Genomic DNA, 23734 nt, shown 5'->3' on the forward strand with positions numbered 1-23734 from the left:
GCCGCGAGCCCAAGCAATTCCCGCAACGTCCACGGAGGAGCCGGCCCGCGAGGACCGGGCGCCCTGCCGCTGCGGCGGGGGCAGCTCGCCCTCCGCCGCCCCGGGCACGCGGAACATGAAATCCCTGCTTCCCGAGGTGTGCCCTGACCCGCTGCGGGAGCTCAGCCCCATCATCTGCTACGTGCAGAGCCTGCGCGGTCAGTGCTGGGCACCCTTTCCTGCGATGCCCGCTCCTATCTCTCCATAGCCTCTATCTTTGTGATATCACAAGTCTCTTTTAGTCTTACTTTCTAAATGCAGAAGGATGGTTGGAAATGGGGGAAAAATGAAAAAGGTAAGGCTGTCAATGCGTTTGGAAAGGATGAGCGCTGAAAACATATTTCGCGCGGCAAAGAGGAGTGGTGATTTGTTATTTGCAAGAACAATCGCTCACCCTAAATCTCAAGAGAATGGACGTAATAGAGGAAAGTTTGCTTCTGGCTTGAATGCATAGTTTATAGGGAGGGGTTGGTGGTTGGTATGGTGAAAAGTTTCGTTAGCAGTGTTAGGACGAATACTGCTAACTGTCCTACCTCCGCTTCCGTCTTCGTTATTGAACCATTATGACGATTACGACAAGGTACAAATAAATTAACGGCGATAAAAACTCAAGACTTAGCGAAAACAAACAGCGCGAAAAAGGAAGTACGCTCCCCATCGTGATGGCCGAGCCTGAGAGCGCGTGCTCATTCTTGTTGCAACGACCTCTCTTCGATGGAGGTGAAAAGTGAGACGGCCATGTACTGTGTGATGCCGGAGCATGTTAAAGAACCTTAGGTGGCCGAAATCTATTCCGGAGCCGTCGACTGCGTAGTCTCCAATGGTCCATGCCACTTTAGAACAGTAAACCTTATATACCATCCCTCACACCACACCAAAAGGACGCTTGCAGAGCGCAACATTTAATGATAAGAACAATCTAGTCAGACGGTATGTAACAATGAAAAATATATGATGCGTGTTATAAGTTTTTGAGGAAGAGAAGATTGAAGGAATCTTTAATACAGAGCGAAGTCAAGAAAATCAATTACGTCTACGAGGTTGACGAAAAAGAACAATTGCGCATCATAAAAACACGCATCATAGGAAAGTAAAGTTGACTCCGCAGAACATTATCGTTTTACAGGACCTCTGTTAATATGCGAACTTCGATGAATGAAATTAATAATAACATAATTATTATAATATTATAATTAGTAATAATACAAGTAATATAAATAATTAGAAATAATTTGGAATTACAATAATTAAATTTAATAATAATAATAATTGGTTCACAGGAAGGGAAAGGCGCAGTATCTGTCACACTTGCTCTGTGGACACCTGAACCGCGCCGTAAGGGAAGGGAACAAAGTGGGAGTGAAAGTGGAAAGAGAGAAAGGGGAGCCGTAGTGGAGGGCTACGGAGTAATTTCGACCACCTGGGGATCTTTTACGTGCGCTGACATCGCACAGCACACGGACGCCACTTCGTTTCGATAATGTATTTGCTTGAGAGTAGCACAGACCAAATTGTTTCCAATGCCTGTAAAGCGTGCTTTGCCTGTAGGTAGAATTGCTGAGTGAGAAAGCCGGCATGTTAGAGGAACGAGAAAAATATTTTACATAAGATATTTTTGCGCATGAAGTCATAGCGCGCAAGAGATAACTACCCACACTAAGCATAAATAACCAATCCAATAAAAATATGCCAAATAATGTAGCTTGTCGATATAGTATTAAACGAGAATACAGGCAAATCCACGCATAAAACGATGCCTGGGTGCACTGTCATAGCTGCGCTCACCAGCGTCACAACTAATTTCATCGGTGCACTCCATTACTTACGGACAAGCTGAGCCGCATATTCTTAAAGCTCAAAATCGGCTTATCCAAAGCAATTTGGCTTGAGCCATCAGTTAAAGGTGCTGACGTCGCGACAGCGATTAGGTCTACGATGGCGAAACCCCTGCGATGATGCCGGGTTGTCGCAAAAGCCGTTTGGCGTGCGCACCTGTTACGGTGCCACTCAGAACGTGACGTCATGGGGGCACCGAAACCTCACCCGGGGAGCGCTCTGTCCGTGCGTCGTCGGCCCTTGGACAGCTGATAGCTAGGCTGCAGAGTTGCGTATGCGAGTGATCGGAAAGCGAAAACAAAAACGCGACGAAACTTGCTTGCTCTAGCAGGTGACGTTACGTGCGGCTACCCCGCGGAACGTGACAAATTTCGAGAGCACCTGTTTCCGAGGGAAAGGAATCAGGGCATGCAAAATAAAAAGAGCGAGTTGGGAATGAAAGAGAGAAAAAAGATGTCTTGGTGTCGCTTTCGCACCTGGGCGCGAAAGATGATTCGGTATACGCCCGGTGACCGAAGACGACGTGCGCGCCGAATTTGACGTTACGGTTGCTAGGAGAAAGGCGCGGGACGCTCCTTCTTGGTCTCGCTCACTGGATAGCACATGCGCTACCGGCTTAAATGATTTAGGCGAGTACGCGCGGAGGCGGATTCCCTAGGCCCGGTATAAACAGAGGCGATGTTCACTAACCCTTTTATAGGAATGCATTTTGTGCTCTTACATTCCTGAAAGACTGCACGCTTTCGACAAAGCACTGAGTTGATCATTTTTGGACGGCTACAACTCGCAAGCAATATGCAGGCCAACTTTACGCACTGCCTGAGAGTTTTAAGTCTTCTTAATCGTGCAAAACTGATGTGTAAGCGCAGAAAGAAAAGTAAGTTACTTTGTCTCACTATTGGATAACATAACTGAAATACTGTTGCAATCATTCTCTATTCATGCGCTTCAATTCAGTGTACACTTGAGGCCAAGTTCTTAGCCCCAGAAAGGCCATTTAGATTCCCGGGAACTTCTGTGTACTGTCGAAAGCCCCGAAATATGCCGTTCGTGAAAAATGACCACTACGGCACGTCGTTTTATATTCGCTTCGTCATGGTGCAATGGTTTGCAGACGAGCGTGAGTTAGAAAGTGACGCCTTTTTTGTAGTGCTCTATTTTAAAATAATGTGAACTTGAAAGCAGTCTTCTGGTCCGAGCCTATTTCTCCAAACGCCCGGTGTGTCCCATGTGCGATGAAAATACTTCCTGTTTCTACCACTCATCGTCTAGAAGAAACGCATCAGTTCCTCTGGTGACTTCGTAGAACGTACAGTCTGTCTTACTAGCTTTTTTCTTGCAATGAGAGCTTCGTCATAATGTGTTTTCTGAAAACCGAACTCTCATAGATGCTTTTAGGTGTCTGTTGTGAGCTCAAAGGCATTTACCGAATCAATCTCGATGTCCGGTCAGGTTTTACTGAATTGACAGTGACAAACACGAACAGGGAAATACCGGCGGTTTTCTGTTTTCGCAATACAGTCGTTGCTTGTAATTGTATTCGTGCTAAATATTTCTTCTTTGCTCACTCAGATCAACCCGACGATACCTCCAACACCAGCAAAAAACCCCACATTAGGTCAAGCGCATTCAAGGACTTGAAAAATGAAAGTTGCGTCAGAAATGGGGTAAGTCCAAGAGCTTTTCGCCCATATTTTTTACATCATTCCTTCTTTTCTTGTTTTTTTTTATACCCTTGCTTTAATCATGATATAGTTCGTTGCTTTGGTTTTGTTTCTTTTACTCGAGAGAAAGCAATCGCTTATTTAATTCCATATTTCTGTGTATGCATCATTCACAGGAAGGATTCTGCTTGGCGGTGTCCCTCCAAGACGGAACGATCATCTACGTGTCTAGCACCATCACACCCATCCTTGGCTACTCAAAGGTGCTCACGAGAGTCGAACCTTTTGTGCGCCTATGCTATGGAAACCACACGTGTTTGAAGTATTTTTTTCTAATTAGGACAGAACTAGCGTTTTCGGTGAACTATCGAAACCGAGTCAGTTTTCAAAGCAGGCAAAATGTTAAACGAGTGGCTCGTTGATCCAGTAACATGAGCGCCCCAGTAGCCAAACAGGATTTAATTTCAACAATGATTCAAAAACTACAGTCGCTGTTATGTCAGTGTTAACACCTAGCCATGCACGATGTAGTACAAGTGACATCATGTACCTCACTTTTTTTTGCGCCGGTACCGGCATTGCATGCTATTTTAATCATTGCAACACAAATTTTCCTTGTACGGTCCTATTTTCCATTAAGGTGTCCGCTTGAAAGAAATGCATGGCCTTTGCCTGCCCACTTCCAGCTTTAAACAACGGCTATCATCCGCGGCTTAGCGCACGCTTTGCGCCTTTATCACTCGCCGGGCCCTGGGATGCGAACTTTTTCCCGCACTTAGCGTCGTTTCGTGTTTAAGCATTCTCTGATTTCCCTATTCGCTTCTTCGCAGGATATGCTCCATGGCCAGTGCATTATGAACTTCCTGTACCCTCGCGACCGCATCACTTTCGCCAACCACCTCAGCCAGGGCCTCAACTCCAGGTTCAATGAGGATGCCAAAGGTATGCGATGATGTCAGTACTAACGCTGCTCTCATTCCTTGAGCTACCATCATAAACGGCGATATAATACTTATGTTTCTTCTCCCTCCCGCTTCAGGTATCTGCCACAACCGCAGCCAGAGCACCTTCCTATGCAGACTCAGGTAACCGTGCGTCGCATGCAACTGCGAGACTTTTTCTAAATTGCGCTCAAGTTCATTAATACGCAATAAGATAGAAAGGGTGTTTTCTCTGTGTGATAGCGAGAACACCCAAGCGCAGTTCAAAAGCAGCAGTTAACATGTGAATGCACTTTTATGTCACCACTTGCGTGATAGTCGCTTTGTCGTGGCAAATGAGGTGATCAACGTTGTTTTTTTCTTCCCATTGCGAAAAAAGTAACCGGATCAAACAGTGGTTTCTCTTGTAGCTGTTTATTCTTTAAAATATTTCTTGTGAAGACAGTATGGGCAGGAATCAATTGCATATTTATTTGAGTTTTCAATCATATTTCAAGTAAAGAACAAAAAGTTCTGCTTAGAAACTCAAGGTATGCCAAGTTTCACGTATTAGACTTACAGGCGACATCAGCTGCTTTCTGCATTAGGCTATGCTCAACTATAAATTATATCTGGAAAATCTATGACCTATAGAGAATTTTTTGTCTTGCTTAAGTGCCAAAGCAAGGCTTAATTTTGGTTTAGTGACAAATCAGCCGTACACAGCTAACCAAATCTTCGATTTGAGCTCCTCTTTCAGCAGTATTTGTAAAGCGTTCAACGCTCATGTAAGGGTGCGTATAATGTGGCATTCTACACCGAAAAAGGTCAGCTTACTTCTCATCTTTTTCGCTCTCTTTTGCATTCATTTTCAACTCAACTCGACTCATTTGCATCACAGCTCTGAAGCATGCACGCCCAACGCTTCGCCATATTAAGGAGCGCACACTTCAAAGAAGTGTCACCCTTGCGGTGTAACTTCGAAACAGCATTGATTAGATATGCCTCGTCTTGTTTTGTCTCCATTTAAAGCAACCATTTTTAACCGGAAGCTCGCGAGCGTAGAACATGCCTGAAAAAAAGATTATTTTAGTTTGCCATGCCAGTAGCTTACACTGCTTGTGGTACCGCGTAGTTCAGTGATACACTTGGGCTCCCACGCCTTATTTTTACTTTCGCTTGCATGTATAAATCCGTTAGCTCAGAGTACAAATCAGTGTAAGTGCTTGGTTTGGTTTATTTGCTGCTGTGTGAGTACAGAAGTACAAGCTGCATAAGCAAGAACCGAAAATGCCGAACCATGACCTGGGCCCGTATTCTGAGTTTGCGTCGTTATCGAAAGTGTCGCTATCTCCCCGACCTCGAGTCATCTGATTGGTGGAAACGCCGGAACATGCATGATGTTGCCACCTCTTCCGGTTCCGTAGTGGCAACACTCGGTTCCGGTGTTTCGACCAATCAGATGACTCGAGGTCACGTGAGATAGCGACACTTCGATGACGACGCAAACTCAGAATACGGGCCCTGAGCTATTTGCTGCCAAACACAGTTTGGCACTCAAGCTAGACTATTCTTACTTGCGTGCTTAAATTATAGGAGAGTGGTCGCGGTTAAGAAGCGAGCGAAAATAAAGCAGTCGACATGCATGATGCCATTGCCAACTATCGAAATAATACATAAATACGTGTCATTACGGAAAACGCATTATCTACAATTCTCACTGTGTCTGTATGCGGTAGTGATTACTCATCAACGTCCACCCAAACGCTGCCATATGACTGCAAAGAAAAGCTTTCCCGGAAACCTTGACTGAAAAAATATTCGTCTTGGTCCGGGACACAATGATAGTGTAAACTGCAACGCCATTCACCCCGAAACACCCAGATCAGGAGCAATTTAGAAAGTTCTGTGAAAGCTGTAGAGCTTTCCCTTGTAGCTGTACGCTAGCGCTTGGGTGGGCGGTAACGAAAAATTACTCGCGTATTACAAATTCTGCTTCACGTTGGAGGTTTCCCCGAAGCGCTGCACCAACTGTATCTGTGTACCACCAACAATACGGTGGAGCGAAAATGTCGTCCGTGGCGCCGCCTTACTAACTACATCGTTGCCAGAACGGTGTTTACTTCCTCTGCTTTTCTCTTCCATCTGGCGCGCACATGAACACTGACGTCGAGCAGGCAATACCAGAGCCTGAAATTCGGCTACGGAATCTCGGACAAGAGGGTGCAGTACAAGCCCTTCCAAATGTCCGTCTACATCAAAGACGTCATAGTGGACGACGTCAGCGTAGAGAACGCCTCCACCGCCATGTGCCTCATCGTCACCGCAGTCTCCATACAGACGGCGTACAGGGGTGAGCAGACGACGTCCTCCGTCACCACTGGATTTGGAGTTGTCTGAATATTGTGTTGATAAAGGAGAGCAAAGAGAGGGGGCGAACAGCATCGAAGTAACCGCGCTGCTGTAAAAGGAAAGATGTGTCGACCCTTTTTCTGACCAGTTTTTTATAACTGATCAGTATTGCCGCGATGACGGTACAGGAGAAACACGCTGCTTTAGGCATCGGCTAGGTGCGTGCGCCTAAAGGTGAAGGATCAAAAGAATAGCTCGGAATAAGACCATGGGTCTGATACTGGTCTTGCATTGATCACGAAAATTTTCGTGCGATCAAAAGTAAATTCTTTCTGATACCACCATACGCATTCTGTCAATTCGGAGGGGTGCCGCCTGTTCAGACCACAGCTCTTGGACAGAACTGGTTTGGCGAGCTGGCCGGGCCTGAATTTCTCAATTACTGTCATTGAGAGCCTATTAGATCAACGTTATGGGGTTGAACGGACTAAGGGGCTGAATACTTGCAAAACCACTGTTGTCACAAGTGGCATTCCCATGGCCGCGGCACTATAACCAGTTTAATAACTCAAATGCAAATCACTTGTTATTTCTTTTTAGTTCGAAATAATTTGATCTTCTTTGGAGATTTCTCTTGACTCATTGGGCTTGCATCTTTTTGGCTTAGCAAGTTCAGCTTTCTGGAAGATCACTTTTAATTCTGAGACAACTTCGGAGCACTGCACGATACTGTAATGAACATTGTTACTGGAATCGTCTAACATTTCGATTGGTAGAAAAATATTGCTTTTATAGTTCGACCTTTAATCGCACCAAGTAGTAAGGCTACTGTAGTGAAAAACATTGGGTGCATTTTTGATAATACATAGCTAAAGATGGCAGCATCCCGAGGAATTGTCTGCGAACATTTCATTTCATTTCATTCATCATTTATTAATACTCTCAGTCCATGCAGGCTTTTACAGGAGGATTTTCTCTGGCTTCTGCTAACCATGCATCCTAAACATCTCAAAAAGGCTGCCCCATTCTGGTGGCAGTCCAAAGAATAGAATACAGTTCTCAATTTAGAAAATGTTTGAACAAATTTTTATTTCTTGCAATTTCCTTTTGACCGCTTGTAGGTTGATGTTAATCGAATAACTTTCTGAATTTATTATGTAACACTTTCTGACTTATTTGAGAATGTGTTATGTTCAATGCAAAAAAAAAAAAAAAAGCGCACTAACCTTGCCGCTCACGGTTTTTTGACCTTACAGTTCCCCACGAAATCCCCGCCATGACCTGCTTTTCAACCCGCCACACTGCCTCCTGCCATTACAGCCACGTCGACCTTAGGTAAGAAATAGCACGTTTCACTATGGCCAAAAGAACATGCAACCGCAAAACACGGAGTACAGGCGATGTCTTTCTATTTATGCTGCCTCCCGTCTCAAGCTCACTTCGAATAAGACATTAAGATGAATGATATGATAAGAGAGAAAAAAAAAAAGAAGAAGAGTGTGGGATGGAGAGATCGGGGATGATGGGATGAGGGTCATATAATAAAAGTAAATATCAAAGCAATGGGACATTGATGACCAGCCATGCAGCTAGGGGAGGATAGATATTCGCTTCATGGTGATATCTATTCCTCCCATCGTTCGAATGCTGCGCCGAGCGCACATAAGAACCCCAGAAGCTGCGGGTACCCGTCGTCTTCGACATCCCCCGTTGGCGAAGTGACAGGATCTCTGCAGATGTCAAATTTCAGCATTAATCACGGCAGTCGCACAGTGTAAAACTATACACTCTGACAAATTTAGCATTATCGATGGTTTTCTTTTACGGAAAGGAATTCGGGAATACTGCAAGGGAGATTTCCATTCAGGAAGCAAGCTGCTTTTGAGCGACGGCGCCTTGTGGTTTATCTGTTGCACGTATTAACTACAGCGCACCGTATGGTAATAAATTGATTATGAGAAAAGGAGTGATGAAGTAACGGTCCTACTTACCGTGGGCTCTCCAACAGTGCCCTGAGCGAAATGATGTAGGAGGAAGTAGAAGAAGAAATAAAGAAACATGCGCCGGGGTGTGGGGACTCCTCCATGTTGATTTTAGTCTCTCCCCCCCCCCCCCCCCCCCCCCCCCCCCCCCCTCCTCCTAAAAACTCGGCTGGGATATGATCCCTTGACCTCGCGATAAACAATCGCTCGTTCCAGCCACTGAGCTACACCAGGATCGCGTTCGAAGGTAGCCGGTGCGAATAAACATATCGAACGAATAACGACAGGTGTTATGCCCGGGTCGTAAGAAGAGACAGGTTGGAATCATGGTAGTACTCGTAGTCTGTCTACAGCAAAATGATGCACGTTGTTTTTCAGCGCTGCTGTGTACCTTGGATACCTGCCTCAAGATATGCTCGGCCATTCGGTCTTCGACTTCTACTGCGCGGAGGACATGAGCCAGCTGAAGGATATCTACGAACTCGGTAAGTACACTCACAATGCTCTCGAATGGTTCAGCGGAGGTAATACATCCACCGGACGATTCTATATATGATGCGATAATTCTAAGAAACCAGTTGGGTTTACCCTAATACACAGATACATTGGCTGTGCTGAATGTTTTCTTTTTTTGTTTTCTAAGCCGACGCTTCAAACACGCGAGATTTTTTTTCCCCCCCCTCTGGGGACGCGAAGGTGGGTAGAGGGTGGTTTTTCTGGAGGGCAGCTGGCTTTTTCATTGCACTTTCTTATAAAGAGTATGCGGTGACAGGGTTAACGGCTCTCGTTTGCCGGCTCCCGTTGGGGATCCTCTTTCGCGTACAGGAACTTTGCAACACATACTCATATGCATACAGCCGTAGGCTACCACATAGTCTGCAAGACCAGCCGACTTAGATATAAAGCCCTGCTTAAACAAGAAACGCACGTGCGTACCCTAGAGGTATCAGTAGAGGTACCCTAGAGGTAGGGCAGAGGTAGAGGAGAGTTCTGACTCGCAATACAATGGTCCCGGAGGGTTCGATTTCCGCCACCCTCCCATCTGAGTTGAGAAGACCGAGTTGGCGGCGGCTGCCAATCAGGCTATGTCACATCGTCGCGCGGTGTCGCTCAACCCTACCACCAATCTCTGGCAGCTCGTGTCACCTGAGAGACACAACATGTCAAAGCGATACCCGCTATTTTTCGATCTCAATGCCGACGTCGAATTTACTGAACAAAGGGTCCTCTTCACGCTATCTCGTTGAAATGTGATCAACTTAGATCATTTGCAAGGCATTTTAACCATATGTTTAAGCTTTTATAGAGCTTGATAAGTGAACTAGACTGTTAAGAAGTATTCTTGATGTTCTGCGAAGGGAACTACTATAACTTTCAGCGTCAATATATACGAATTACATAACTATTTTGTTAATATAAACAACTGTCATAAATACATCAGAGAGAAAACAAAGATTAGGATCCCGAACTCCATGACAAAAATGAAAAGAACATACCGCTGCGCAAGCGGTGAGCCGAAGGCCAGGTTAAGGAAAGCAAAGCAGTGTCTCGCTGCTTTCAGAAAAGTAAAGATGTGCGAAATGTTTTGCTTTGTCGACTCAAAACGCCGCATTGTTCTTTGCTTTTGGTGTGTCAGCAAAGCAAAAAAAAAGAAAGATATATGGAGCCGTACTCATCGTTTCTTTTCCCATTGCTTGCAGTGATGAAAGAACAAGGCCACTCGTTCCGAAGCAAGCCGTACCGTTTCAGGGCGTTCAACGGATGCTACGTGATACTCGAAACTGAATGGTCCTGCTTTATTGATCCTTGGACGCGCAAGCTGGAATTCGTAGTCGGACAGCATCGAGTGCTCAAGTAAGCAGTGACACCACTATCCTCTTACTGAGCACATGAGTCCGAACATTCACCAGCAAAGCAAATTGCAATTGCAAATTCCGACCGAATAATAGTTCACGATCAGTCTCATTACTTCGACTAAGATGCACCAGATATGGGAAATTGCATTTAGTTACCAAGAAATTATGACGATTAAAACATTTTCAAGGAGAAATAGTCATCTGATAATAAGTACTCCTTGAGGGACCCAATGTCCGGGTTTCCTGCCCCGTAAAAACTGTTTAGTCTTATGTAGTTGCAATGCTTGCTCCATATATTGAAACAACCTTAACTGGTAAACTCAATTTGTGCCTTTAGTAAGCCACATGTGTCTGAAAAGCGATGATTTGTTTTCTGAATTGTGATAGCTTTCATTTTTTTTTTCATTTTGAGAAATTCCTTGAATTTGTATACACTTTGTGAGGCTAGTGTATGCTGTGTGCGAATGTCTGCCCCTCAGTTGAGAGAAAAAGAGCCAGAGTGGCCTGAACGTGTTCAAGTCGTAAGCACAGAGCTGATCGCTAGTTTTATTTTAATGAATATCACAAAGCGCGGTTTTGCGAAGTGCCAACTTGCGGCAAGCATCTTCACTCCTTATAAAGTGCACACGTGAAAACGGCACACGCTGACCTTTCCGACCTCTCCATTCTTCTTTCTTTGTTTTTGTTCCTGGCTCTTGCTGTCTGAATATAGGTGGAAACGACCGCTAGTCAAAAATTGTCATTTCTCGTTATTAGCGCTCCTGACACTTCTGTTTGCAGCACTCGGTGCTTAGCGTTTTACTCTCTTCCCTCATTTAAGTAACGGATGTTCAATTGTACTCTAATCGTGCAACGCAGGGGTCCCAAGATCCCCAACGTGTTCACGGAGGCGTCCCCCGGCGACATCACCGAGGCCCAGCCTCCCACCGGCGAGGCGCTGAACAACTGCAGGCACATACAGGAGCAGATCAAAGACATCCTCTCTCAGGTGCGCCACAAATGCTCACCCTGAACGCAAGCTGGCAATGCGGGTAAATTGCTTGCTCGATCTGAGGGCTTGGCAGTGTGTGCATATCATCTAGTGAAGCGAATACTGACCAAGTCAAAAGAAAAGGGGACGCGTGCTCAAAACATAACTTGCTCATAGGCACATTGTGTTGAGTGATTTAGAAGTTCTGCATCATGAGCACGCTGTCCACTTAGCGTTCCGTACATTTTTTTGTTAAGTAGAATGAAATTCACCAATGAATTAAACTGAGGACACCACAGCCACGAGCGCCAAGTGGCGGGGGCAAGGGGGGTCAACGAGTTCACTTGGCGTAATCGTGAGGTCAGTACGGCACGCGGAGAGAGCAGTGATCTGGGTGCGCTGCCCGTCATATCGTCGAAGGATTACGACCGCGAAGTAGAAGGTTTGGGTATAATAATTATTACATATCATTACTATAAACTCTCACTGCCTGGTTTCGTCGATTGCTGCTGGATCAGGCGACCCCCGCTGCGAAGCGAGGCAGTTCCTAGAATAAAGCGATGCAGAAAATGTCAGTATTCAATGGCCGCAGCCTATGGGACAATCATTTTCCAAACTTTCTTTCGAAGCTAAAATTTTTCCAAAATATTTCCTACGGCTCTGCAAAGAATAACAGCATTTATTAACAACACGAAAAAATCTCGCCGTCAGTCTGCACATATATCATGAGATACAGCTGTCCAAATTTTGTGTGCTCCGGATAAGGTATGGTACCAGAGAGACAGAAGCAAAACCGTAGGCGAATATAACTGGGCAAATTATACTGAAGAAAGCAAGTAACGACATCTTATGCAGCGGAGTAAGACCAATAATATGTAATTGGTAGCAAATGTTTGTTGTGCTTTTTGGTTTTTATGAGACTTAAATTGCAATCTACTAATTGGTGGCCCGCGTTGCATCGTTCTAGCCTGTCCTTGTATTACGACAGTGTAAAACAAAACATCGTGTCCACGCAGCCCGTGAAACCCAGGGAAAGCAACCATCTGCGGCAGCGGTCCAACAAGAGGCGCAAGGAGCTCGCTTCTTTCGTTAGCACCCTCGTGGATGAAATGGCGCAGAAACGCATCGACAAAGGTAACGCTTAGCTGTGGCATACTCCTGACCGTGCATGTCTATATGCCATGCGAGAGACTACTCCCTTCTCGCCACGAGACTAATGCACCTTTTCTTATTTCACAAACCCAGGAGAAGAGCAGATACCTGTGGAAGGCTGCACGTGTTCCGTAAGTTGCGTCCACTGCTCGCATGTTCTTTTCGCACTGCTGTCGTTGTATATATATATATATATATATATATATATATATATATATATATATATATAACGAGGGAAAATAACCCCATTTATGAGCGGGTAAAATTCGGTTTTTCTTATATATCTTTTATTATCGCAGGACCAAGGATCTGTGGTAATGGGAGAGATTTCACCACACCAAGAGCTTCACGACTCGGACCCGTCTAGCGAGTCACCACCAAACATTCAGGAAATTCGATACCAGGAAAACATCGAAAGGTGAGGTCAATACCTACTTCAACAAGCACTTGCTACGCTTTCTGCACAATAATAATTGTAGTTTCATTAACATTTTAGCTTGTTTTTGTTCTTCACAGTCGTTGAGTATTCAGGAATTGCCTGTGAGATTCTTTCATCTGCAATGGCAGCCGATGCCTCGTGAGGCTTAAACATGTAGTATCAACGGTTAGTTGGTTTGTAACGAAACCCTTTTGAACGTTACCATTCGAGCTCAGGGCAGCAGACAAATGGCTCCGCGCTCTGCCGGTCCATTGTGGACAAATTCTTATGGCAGCGGCAGCATGGCATCGATTTCGTGATTTGACAGTAAGATGTGTAATTCAGCCATGACACCTTTCAATTAGACGTGCTGGCAAGAAATAATGGAACAAAATTGGTGTTGCTATTCATTTGCCAGTCTGTTATTGTGCCTAATCTTATTCACCATCATTCGTTATCACACGGTGTTGATAGTTTATACCTGTGGGTCATACTCTTCACAACAATGAAGTAAACGGGATGAATTCACGCAGGTTCTTCGCAAGTCAGCCCAAGACAAACTCGTCCGATGAGCCGGCGGAAATGAAGATCGACAACGTTCAGATCACGCACGAGAATCGCGACGAAGAAGCGTGCAAAGCCACAGGTGAATACTACGACAGTGATTCATTTTTGTTTTTAAATCACGACTGTAAATTAATTGGTAACACCTAAAGAACGCCCAGTACGGGCGCGTTGAGAGGCACTGTTTGTCCACGTAGATACCAGACAATTAGACGGGAGGGTTCCCGCTTGCTTCTAACATTTCTTCATGACATTGACATGGAATTCAAGTGGGGAGAGCGGCATTTTAACGACTACTGTGATATGCTTCTGTGCCAGCTGACAGGGATAAGCTACGTCATCGAACCGTGTCACGACCTTTTGTATTTAATCAATGTTTAAGTGTCCCTACAATAGAGCAAATGTGGGCCGGATAATCTCAACGATGACAGCAGCGAACAAACACCTTAACCTCTTGACAATGAGCAACTTTTTTGCCTGACGCAGCGTCTCCGGAATCCTCCGAAGGCAAGTCGGCTTCGGACTTCGCGCTCAACGACAGTAACTACGGAAGCGGCGGTGGAAGTGGAGGAAGTGGTGGCAGTGGCAGCGGGGGAAGCGGAGGAAGTGGGTCCGGAAGTGGCGGTGGAGGCAGCGGCGGCGGAGGTCGCAGCTCAGACTCCAAGAGAAAGCATTCTTCGGTCACCACGGGTGACTCTGGAAACGAATCCCTCACGGTGAAGGTGCGTATAACCTGTTTTCCTTTCCGCTTCTCAATGAATAAAATGTTCCAGATAGGATACTCGGAAATTTCGCTTTTTGTGCCAAGTGTCTAGCTATCTACAATGCCTGCTGTTCTCATTTATTACGCAATTTTAGGGCTAAGTATTTTCTGGTAAAATACAGTGCGACTAATAAAAGACTAAACGTCATACATCGATCGCCCCGTTCTGCTTATCGTCGAACCGTCACGTGTTAACAAGTATTTACACCCGCAGCAAATGTGACAAGCATAGTTCATAAATTCTCATTAATTCCCTGGCTTGGTGTCCCACTTCTACAGCAACATTCAGAACTCGACCAAGACCCCAGTTGTTTTTCGCTTATCCATTATATCACCATTGTTATTGGACAGAGTGAGAATAGAATCATTGCGTTACCGCGTTTTTGTGACCTCCTTTCGAACTCTGAACTCGCATTGCACACTGTACAAAATACCGAATAACCCAAGTCGGTTTACTTTATCGCATCAGAGCAGTACGATTTCGTAACGCAGTAGTTTCGGAAGAAGACGTGCGTTCTGGCATTGAGCGAACTACTGCCGAGAAGAGTTCTCGCGCAGTGTTTCTTGGCCTTATTATATGTTGCACGTGCGCAGGAGCAGCAAATGCGAGCCAGCAGCAGCGGCAGCAGTCGCAACGGCAGCGCGGGCGGAGGCAGCGCGGACGACAAGTACCCGCCCTGCCCGCCACTCACCGAGGAAGTGCTGCTGCAGCACAACCGGCTCGCACACAAGCACATGAAGCAGCAACAGCAACAACACCAGCAGCAGCAGCAGCCCGTGAGCAGTGCTACGCCCGACGACTTCTGCAGCAGCGCCGCCAAAGACGGCCACCGATTCAAGCGCAGCGGCTCCCCGCCAGTCAACTCCAACCTGCACAAGCACAACAAGCCTAGCAGAGAGAGCACTGCAGCCGACGGTAAGCTAGAAAATACTAAGGACCGGATGTTTCCGACATGCCACACGGATGGTCTCTAACGATCGATTATGCGAGGAAAACGGAAAGGATTGGGGGCGGGCGTCACTAAATTTGTGCTGAGGCAAACGCCCTAGCCATTGTTACATTCTCCTTTTTTTTTTTTTTTTAATGAATGCGAATGGGCTGATTTCGATCACTGACCCGTAATGGAATGGCAGTGCTGCTATACGAGAGATATTTAGCTTGCCAGAGACTTACTATTGTCGACGTAACGGCCCTACTGGTAACCTCCCACGCAGGCGCACTGGCCGTGATTGCACCCACCCCTGTCAATGCGTATGCGCAGGACGTCTACACTAGTATGTCTTAGGCATGATACATCTCTCTACTATGAAGGTAAAATAAAATAGACCATGGCATGCCGTGCGGCAACGAGGTGTTGTGCTTCGACTGGTTGTCAGAGCCCAACGTTGTCTACAGGCTCGATCTAACTTCGTTTAGGGAGTCATCGCCTTTAGCTGGGAAACTAACTCCCAAATGCTTAGATAGCCTGAATACGATGCTGGTCCGAGGCTGAAAAATACTGTCTCAGAATCTCACAATGACTTCATTCTAGAAGGCTGTGCTTCTGCAAATCTGAAAGTCGGAGCGCGGCAATTGAGAGGAAAAAAAAATGTGCCGTCTTTATGAAATATGCGCTGGTGCCTTCGATCGTTACCGTAGCTCACTCACTCTCTCATTCCGAAGGAAGGAATGCTGAGCAAGTGTTTTAATTATTTTTTGTTCTTTACCCTCCTTTGTCTATCAAGTATGATCCAGTGCCGAAAAGGGTCTCCTTGTTTACCGTTTTGCTCTCAACTTCTAGAGGAAGTCGTCTCACACGTGACTCCTTCTGCTACACAGGCTCGGCGGCCCTAGGCGCTACGTCGGCGTCCCCGTTCCCACCGCTGCTGCATGCTGCTGCTTCCCTGGTCAACTCGCAGCCGGACAACTTAGCAGCGTTCGTGCCGAACCTAGCCATCCCCACTTACACCTACGTGCCGCTGGGGGGCGGCCATTCACCAGCGGGCACGGCGCCCTTCCTCATACCCGGTAAGGACACTTCATTGGACCTGTTTGCTCTCTTCCTCGCAAACATCTTTTTTTATTTGTCAGGCGAGTTTTTAACACGGCAGCGCTAGAAGTTCCGTTCACTAGAAATCCGACGTCGGCTTTGGCGTTGTGAGCAAAACATCATCAGCATGGTGCTGGCAGGCGGTAGCTGGCAGCAGACATGGCCGAGCACTGACTGGACGTAGGGTTGCCTGACGTTATGCGTTTGACAGGAGCTGCCAACACGGCCTCTCCTTCCATGTAAGAGGGTGAAAACAGAATCAGCTTGCGAGTGCCCTTGCATTCACGTTACCCCTAGGCCAAGCAGTCACATTTATACGTCTTACTTGAAGCGGCCCGGGCTTAATATGTCAGCGATAGCCCACGCTATCACCTCGTACACGGAACTTAACTGTCCCCGTATTATTGTCTTGCTATTTTAGTGGGTAGTACGAAGAATTTTACTCCGCCAGAAGCAGTCTCAAAGCGATGAGCCGGGATTAGGGAGGAATGCAGTGCTGCAGGACAAAAGAGACGAACCCCCCCCACCCCCCCCCTTTTTTTTTCTTTTTTCTTTAAGTCCACATTTTGAACGCGCTTCTCGTATCTACCGCTCTGCTGAGCAGTTCGTGTAGCATGCAGTGGACAGCACAATGTGCTCTTAGAATGTTGGAACGGAGCAAAGCACACGCGGGAACCTTATGACGCCCGGGCCATTTACCTGTATCAGTGTCACCAACTATGGTATAAGTGCAAATATCCACATCAGCGACATTTCTTAGGGTCTCAAACCGTGTTTGCAAGCCGTTGGAATCCGTAAGGAAAGCTTCCGTCACGAATGATGCGCATCATGACGGCTTTCTAAAGAAAAAAAAAAGCAACAATTCACGGTTGCTTCCGCCAATGCCGCAGCAGGTTGAAAGTGCCGTGCTGCTAATTCAAGTGTTCAACGCCAATAAATGAGCTGACAAATTTTGATTAGAGAGTACGAGTTACGAATTCTTGGCAACAGCCACATGAACCTTTCCGGTGCTGGCTCTTATAACGTCCCTTAAAAATGCCTACCTTATTGAGTTGTGTCGCTTTTCCACTTTCTCCGCAGTGATGTACGTGGGCGGTGTGCCTCTGTACCCCTCAATGCCGACGGGTGACGGGCCGCAATCCAAAGGCATGTGGCAGTGCGGTGCCCTACCGCTCATGCCGCTCTGGCAGCAGCCCCCCGTTGGCGGAGGCACGGCAGGCGGACTGGAGGCCTCCATGGCGGACACCAAGACACCCGGTGCCCCAACAGGCGCCTCCACGGACATGGTCTCCGATGATGCACTAAGGAAGGTAGGTCAACGCTGCCGGCAGCATTTCAACTTGCCGTCTTCTGGACACCATATAGGTCAACTTAGTCGCAGGGTGGCTTCGCTCATCATGTTGTGACACGTTCAGGCTCTCGCTACTCTGTGAATAGTACGGACCCGTCGATGGAGACAATAGGATGACCCCTTTCTTTTGGTGCACTCCACCCGTTTGACGCCATCCGCATAAGTTAGCATCATGACTGCAGTTCAAACGGGGGCGCAGTGGTGTGGGTCTACAATACCATTTCGCTTTCCAGGATACACCAGGCTGATGATGGCACATATATGGTCGCCCCAATTTCAGATAGGAAGCAGCGCTAAGCACCTGGTTGTTTCTGCATTACTGGAAATGAAATCATATTTTGCTTACACCTGCCCCCCCTTTCTCCGTCTCCTTTTTTTCTCAATGTTTAACTAAAAGCACGTTCACCAGAACTCATTTCGCTATCAGGAACGTCGCAGTCGCGTACCACTGGCGATATGATTTCACATGAGCTGGCACAAAAGAGCAAAATAAAAGTCACAATACGCTGAATGGCTTGTCTTTGTCTGAAAAGTTGATCTAAACGTTGCTCAGTGGACTTAAACTTTCCACCTGCCCTTTGCTGAAATACTTTCCAACATTTCATCGTCTCTGTTTTATGTACACCAGGAGTGTATTACATATGTGTTGGAAAGAATATTCTGATTGTCTGAAAATATCATGCACGAGATAAAAAGGAACAGAGCTTCGAAAACTCACGCGCCGTCTTCCTCTAGTCGCAGAAAGAGTCGGCCGATAAGGCAGGCCGTCCGTCGACCATTTCGGGTCTCAAGGACGGCCCCGGAGGAGGCGCCGGCGGAGCGGAAGCCGACCTGGATGGTGGACCAACGCGAGCCTTCAAGCAGTACGCGACCAAGTTCAGCGGTCCAGGCGGAGTGGGCGCCCTCGGGGCCAAGGCGAATGCCGACGCTGATGACCGCCGCCACAGCCAGAGCACCGACAAGGACACGCACCAGGATGACTCAGTCTCGCTCTCCTTCGAGTCGTCCTTCTTCGAGAAGTCCGAGAACTCGGAGAGCCAGTTCTCATCTGAGAAGTCCTCTGAGGTGAGGAGCCCCCGCTGTGCTTCTTTGCGACCACCCTTGAGAAGTTTATTTTTCAGCTTCTTCAAAGAATTGGACTCGCAAAGGCGTGTGCAAGATAAACGGTGGTCGTGAGTTCAGATCCCAACACTAGCATGGGGTCGTTTTTGTTTTATTTTCAAACCAATGATCTTCATAAATGAATTACTATTCATGCTGGTAACGCCAAAAACATCCCTTATGCTTTACTGGGCGCCATTGGCCATCTTCGTATCTCATAACGAGTCATTCATTTTCCCTGCATTTTTTTTTTTTTTTTTTTTTTTTTTTTTTTTTTTTTTTGCTGTTTAGCTTAACGGGGGCCTCGAAATTGGCAGCCTTGATGTCACTGGTAGCGTAAAAGAGTTATCGCAGTGCTCCTATCCTCAGCGTTACATTACGTTGAATGCGACTCTCGGGATACACAGGACGTTCCGCGTTCGTAGCTATGAACGAGGGCGGCACTGGTACTCTCTCAAAGACATGTTACACACAAGGCAAACATTTAGGAAAGTAGAAGATCGAACAGCCGTTGCCGTAACTCAGTTGGTAGAGCCCCGGACGTGAAATTCCAAGGTCATGAGCTCGGCGGCATGTGGTATTTTTTATTCTACTTTCTGGTCAACTATCTCAATGATAACATTATTATTTCACACTGATAAAACATTCACACGCACGCACACACGCACGCACGCACACTCACTCACTCACTCACTCACTCACTCACTCACTCACTCACTCACTCACTCACTCACTCACTCACTCACTCACTCACTCACTCACTCACTCACTCACTCACTCACTCACTCACTCACTCACTCACAAAGAAATCCCCTTTCTTTCGTAATTCTTAGTGGCTGTCGCCTCCCTTGGCGTGTATCTCATGACGAGCTCCTCATTTAACTTGCATTTGTTTACCGAGTGGCCACCAAACGAAGAAATAGGCACGATGAAATGCTTCATCCTGTGGAGGTAAACTGTCTGCGACAGAGATATACGATTACAGTCCCTTTCCTTCACTGCAGTAATGTGATGCTAGGAAGGCGGATGCCTATTGCAGGCATAACATGACTTATAGGGCAGCTATCTATACCCTGGAACACCGCCTGAGCATTAGCTCTGTGGCTGTGAGATATGCAAATGAAACATGAGGCTGTAATCTTTATTGTTAAAGCTGTTGGCTTCTTCGATTTCTTTCCGTTCCGGAAATCCCACGCGCAATGACACGCAGAAGCAGTTCGTACGTTGGCGGAATATTTAAAACATGTACACTCTTTCTCTTGTGTTAACTGCACGTACTTGAGATATGCGGAAAACAGGATTCTGTTTTTATTCTGTAGCTATTCGTCCGAATGATTTCAGACTGTCATAAAAAAGTAACATCCAACAACACCATTTTAAGTCACAATAGACCGTAATGCAAGGCATGCGGCGCTCCATATCTCCGCAGAGTCTCCAAAATTTTTACTGCATGCTTCATATTCCCACGATGGCTTTGTAGCCCAAAATAATACAGATACGCGTATATATATTCCGAAAATCAGGACAGATTACAACTTTCTCTTAATTGCAACGATTTCAACATGTGCAAGAGCAGCTGTGGTCAGCGTAAGTTGGGTAAAGTACTAGCCAGCTAGGATGCTGGCCGAGATACCGCAGGTTTGGCTTGTTATTCCGATGACTACATGAACGAAGGCAACCGTAAGTGATGTCATCTTATTGACCGCAAATATTTCCCAGGAAGCCCATCAGTGTATACGGTGTCCTCATGTCATACCTGCTCATTCAGGCGAAAAGCATAACTCGATTGTATTAGTCGTCATCAGCCTGAACACACCAACTGCAGGTCAAAGACCGCTCCCGTATTCCTCCAATTAACGAGATGCTGTGTCAGCTGCATCCGCATAGTCCCCGCAGACCTCCTTATCTCAACCGTGCACCTAACATTATGCAGCCCTCTGCTACACTTGCCTCTCCTTGGAAACCAGTTAGTTGCTCTTGGCGACTATCGATTATCCAGCCTTCGCTCTGAATGCACTGCCCATGCTCATTTCTTCTTGATTTCGCCTAGAATGCAATCATTGCTCTTACGTTCCCTGAGCAATTCGGTGCGCTTCCTGTCAGTTACATCTACCGTTTTCCGTTCCATAGCTCTCTGCGATGTCCTCAATTTATGTTCATCCCTTTTCGTTACCTTTCACATTTCTGCCCTATATGTGAGTACCTTTAAGATATACACCTGGCATATACATTCCTCTTGAGGGTCATCGGTTAGCTACCCTTCATGATACGAGAGCACTTATCGAATACTGTCCATTTTGCTCTGATTCTCGTAACTATTTCCCTTACTTCCCGCTCTTTCACCAGGACACGGACTCCGAGATGAAGGAACGCCGGCGCAAGCAGCCCACGCGGGCGGCGCTGCGCGAGCCGCACTGGACAGAGGGTGTTTCGCTGACAGCCGACCTGGTCTACCGGTACCAAATGCGCGCACTTGACGTGGCCGACGTGCTGCGCAGCGACAGGGACAAGCTGCAGCGCCTGCAGCAGCCGAGGCTCGTCAACGAGCAGCTCTCAGTGCTACAACTGGAGCTCGAGGACGCTTTCGACGAACCCCAAGAGGACGAGCCCATGGCCAAGGCCTCTTCCGCATCAGCCGCCAACGCAGCGGCGGGGGCCAGGAGCTCACCCGAAGCCCAGGGCCTGCACGCGGACGCCTCGGCCGCGGCGGCACAGAGCTACGCCATGTACGCTATGGAAGAGGACGACCTCACTCAAGTACGCAGGCACACGCTCTTTCAGATGCGGCCTACATATGCAGTGTATAACCTTGTACTGTGCAAGTGGCGGAAATGTCACAAGTCCTGAGCTTTGTTACTACTCTCACCCGTGTTGCAGAGAATATATATATATATATATATATATATATATATATATATATATATAATCATAGAAATGGTATTCGCTGTCTTAAGAGGCGTGGCTTGTCGGGCCAGGACGTATATGTCCGCAAGGGAATTTTCAGAGGGCCACACTTACCAATTGGCACGATGAAAGACAATACAGCGGTTTGCTGACAACCAGGAAAGTTCTGCGCGTTTGTTAGTTTACATTCTACCCTGAATGTGCACGTGCACAAAAGAAAACATTTTCAGGTTTAGGAGGGCACCACAAGGCGTACTATGCCCCTTTTAAGGCTGGTTCACATGCAAGCGATTGAGAGAACTCGGCGGCTAACAGCAGCGACGCAGCTAAAAATTTCCAACTTGTTGGAACTGGGTCGTCACACGACCCGCTGCGACAGTTCGAAAAATGTTTTTGCGTCGCCGCGGCAGAAATCGTCACCAGTTTTCACTTGCACGTGACACGGGCTTTTTCCTATGACTACGAGTTTTCGTCAGCGGAAAGAGCGTTCAGCACGTCCTCCCCGCAAAGCGTGCACAGAAATGATAACGGTTATCTGAATGCATAGGCGTTCCAACGATTCGTGTGGCCCAAAGGTGGGAGTTACTTTCTTTCATTGACGCAATCAACTTCGCTATACTGAGTGCCCTCCCTGTATTAAACGTACAGAATAGCATTGAGCAGGCTGAAAAGAACCGCAAGTTCTGTCGACTCAGTCAGACTAGAGGGAGGTGAATATGAGGAAAATGCAATCGCCGAATTAAAAAAAAAAGAAAAGGATAAAAGAGATTTTGTTACCAAGTGGAATGATGCGCTTCTACAGCAGCTGCCTTTAGAGTGTGTTGACTTTATTTTTGTTTTATATATCTCCAGTCTCCACAGGACACACGGTGACAACCCATTCAATTTCGCCTCGCAGGAGATGGAAGAGAAGGAGGGACGCATCCTTCTTTCCATTGACTCCGACTTCTGATCAAGCAGTCGCGCGGATCCTCCTCCACTGGACCCCCGAGCCCATCGCGCAACGGCTCAGCTGTCGAAAGACAAGGGGCAGCGGGGGTGGCGGCGCCAACTCCTCAATCACGCATCGCACAAGCGTGTACGGTCCGCGGACGGAAAGCGGATGTGATTGCTGGCCGCCCGCGAACCGTGCTGTGCCCCAAAATGCGAATGCGCATATGTTCATCACCTTTGTACGTTTGTCCGTGCTCCCACCCCGCTCTTATGTGCTGAATAAAGTGAGCTATTAGTCTGGGGTGCAAGAGCCCCTCATATGCTTCTCATACATACACTGGAGTCGGTTTTTATCGGCAGATGTCGCTGCAGTGTATACGCCGCGAAAGCGCCACTAACCCTAAAAACGGAGCTTTCGTGGGTTATACAACTCATGGCAACTCCACCCAATTATTATAGTTCTCGGTAAAAACTCGGTGAAAATTGGTTATCTGTCGTCCGGCAAGGAAAAACCCATATATCGGCGATAAATTCGAACTCTGGGATCTCGCGAGTCGGCTGACACTGGTGGATGCTACTGGACTGAAGTGAACAGCGGTGTGTTGCAGCCTCTGGGAACCCTCCAGAAAGTCGGGGTCAGCATATGCATTTCACTTCCGCTATCGGCTGGTGATGGCGACAAACAGATTCTTTTTTGTTCGTATTTGATTGATGGTGCTGACTTTTCCTGGCCTCTTTCGCCAATAAGCGGCATGACACCATATGCTCGTCTACTCCAGGTTGGGTCAGAGAGCCATTTAGAAAGCAGTTCACCCCTGTTATGCCACGCACCATGTCAAGGGAATGCTTGTATCTACTGCATCATCAGTGCATGCTCATTAGTGGCACTTAGCACCAAA

General features: G+C 46.9%; 1 protein-coding gene across 1 annotated transcript; it reads left to right on the top strand.

Moving 5' to 3' along the window:
* On the top strand, positions 1–23144 carry per (period circadian regulator). Its single transcript, XM_084596483.1, has 21 exons — positions 1–197; positions 3448–3542; positions 3716–3802; positions 4370–4481; positions 4579–4624; positions 6637–6812; positions 8068–8146; positions 9172–9278; positions 10494–10647; positions 11508–11637; positions 12636–12753; positions 12865–12902; positions 13071–13189; positions 13723–13835; positions 14240–14475; positions 15111–15432; positions 16336–16524; positions 17627–17856; positions 18633–18962; positions 21345–21755; positions 22801–23144. Exons 1-21 carry the CDS (start codon positions 116–118, stop codon positions 22852–22854), a joined length of 3228 nt encoding a protein of 1075 aa, XP_084452609.1. The 5' UTR covers positions 1–115; the 3' UTR covers positions 22855–23144.
* Positions 23145–23734: the final 590 nt, after the last annotated feature.

Source organism: Amblyomma maculatum, chromosome 3, assembly GCF_055883805.1.
Source record: "Amblyomma maculatum isolate TAMU_Amacu chromosome 3, ASM5588380v1, whole genome shotgun sequence".
NCBI classification, from domain to species: Eukaryota; Metazoa; Arthropoda; class Arachnida; order Ixodida; family Ixodidae; genus Amblyomma; species Amblyomma maculatum.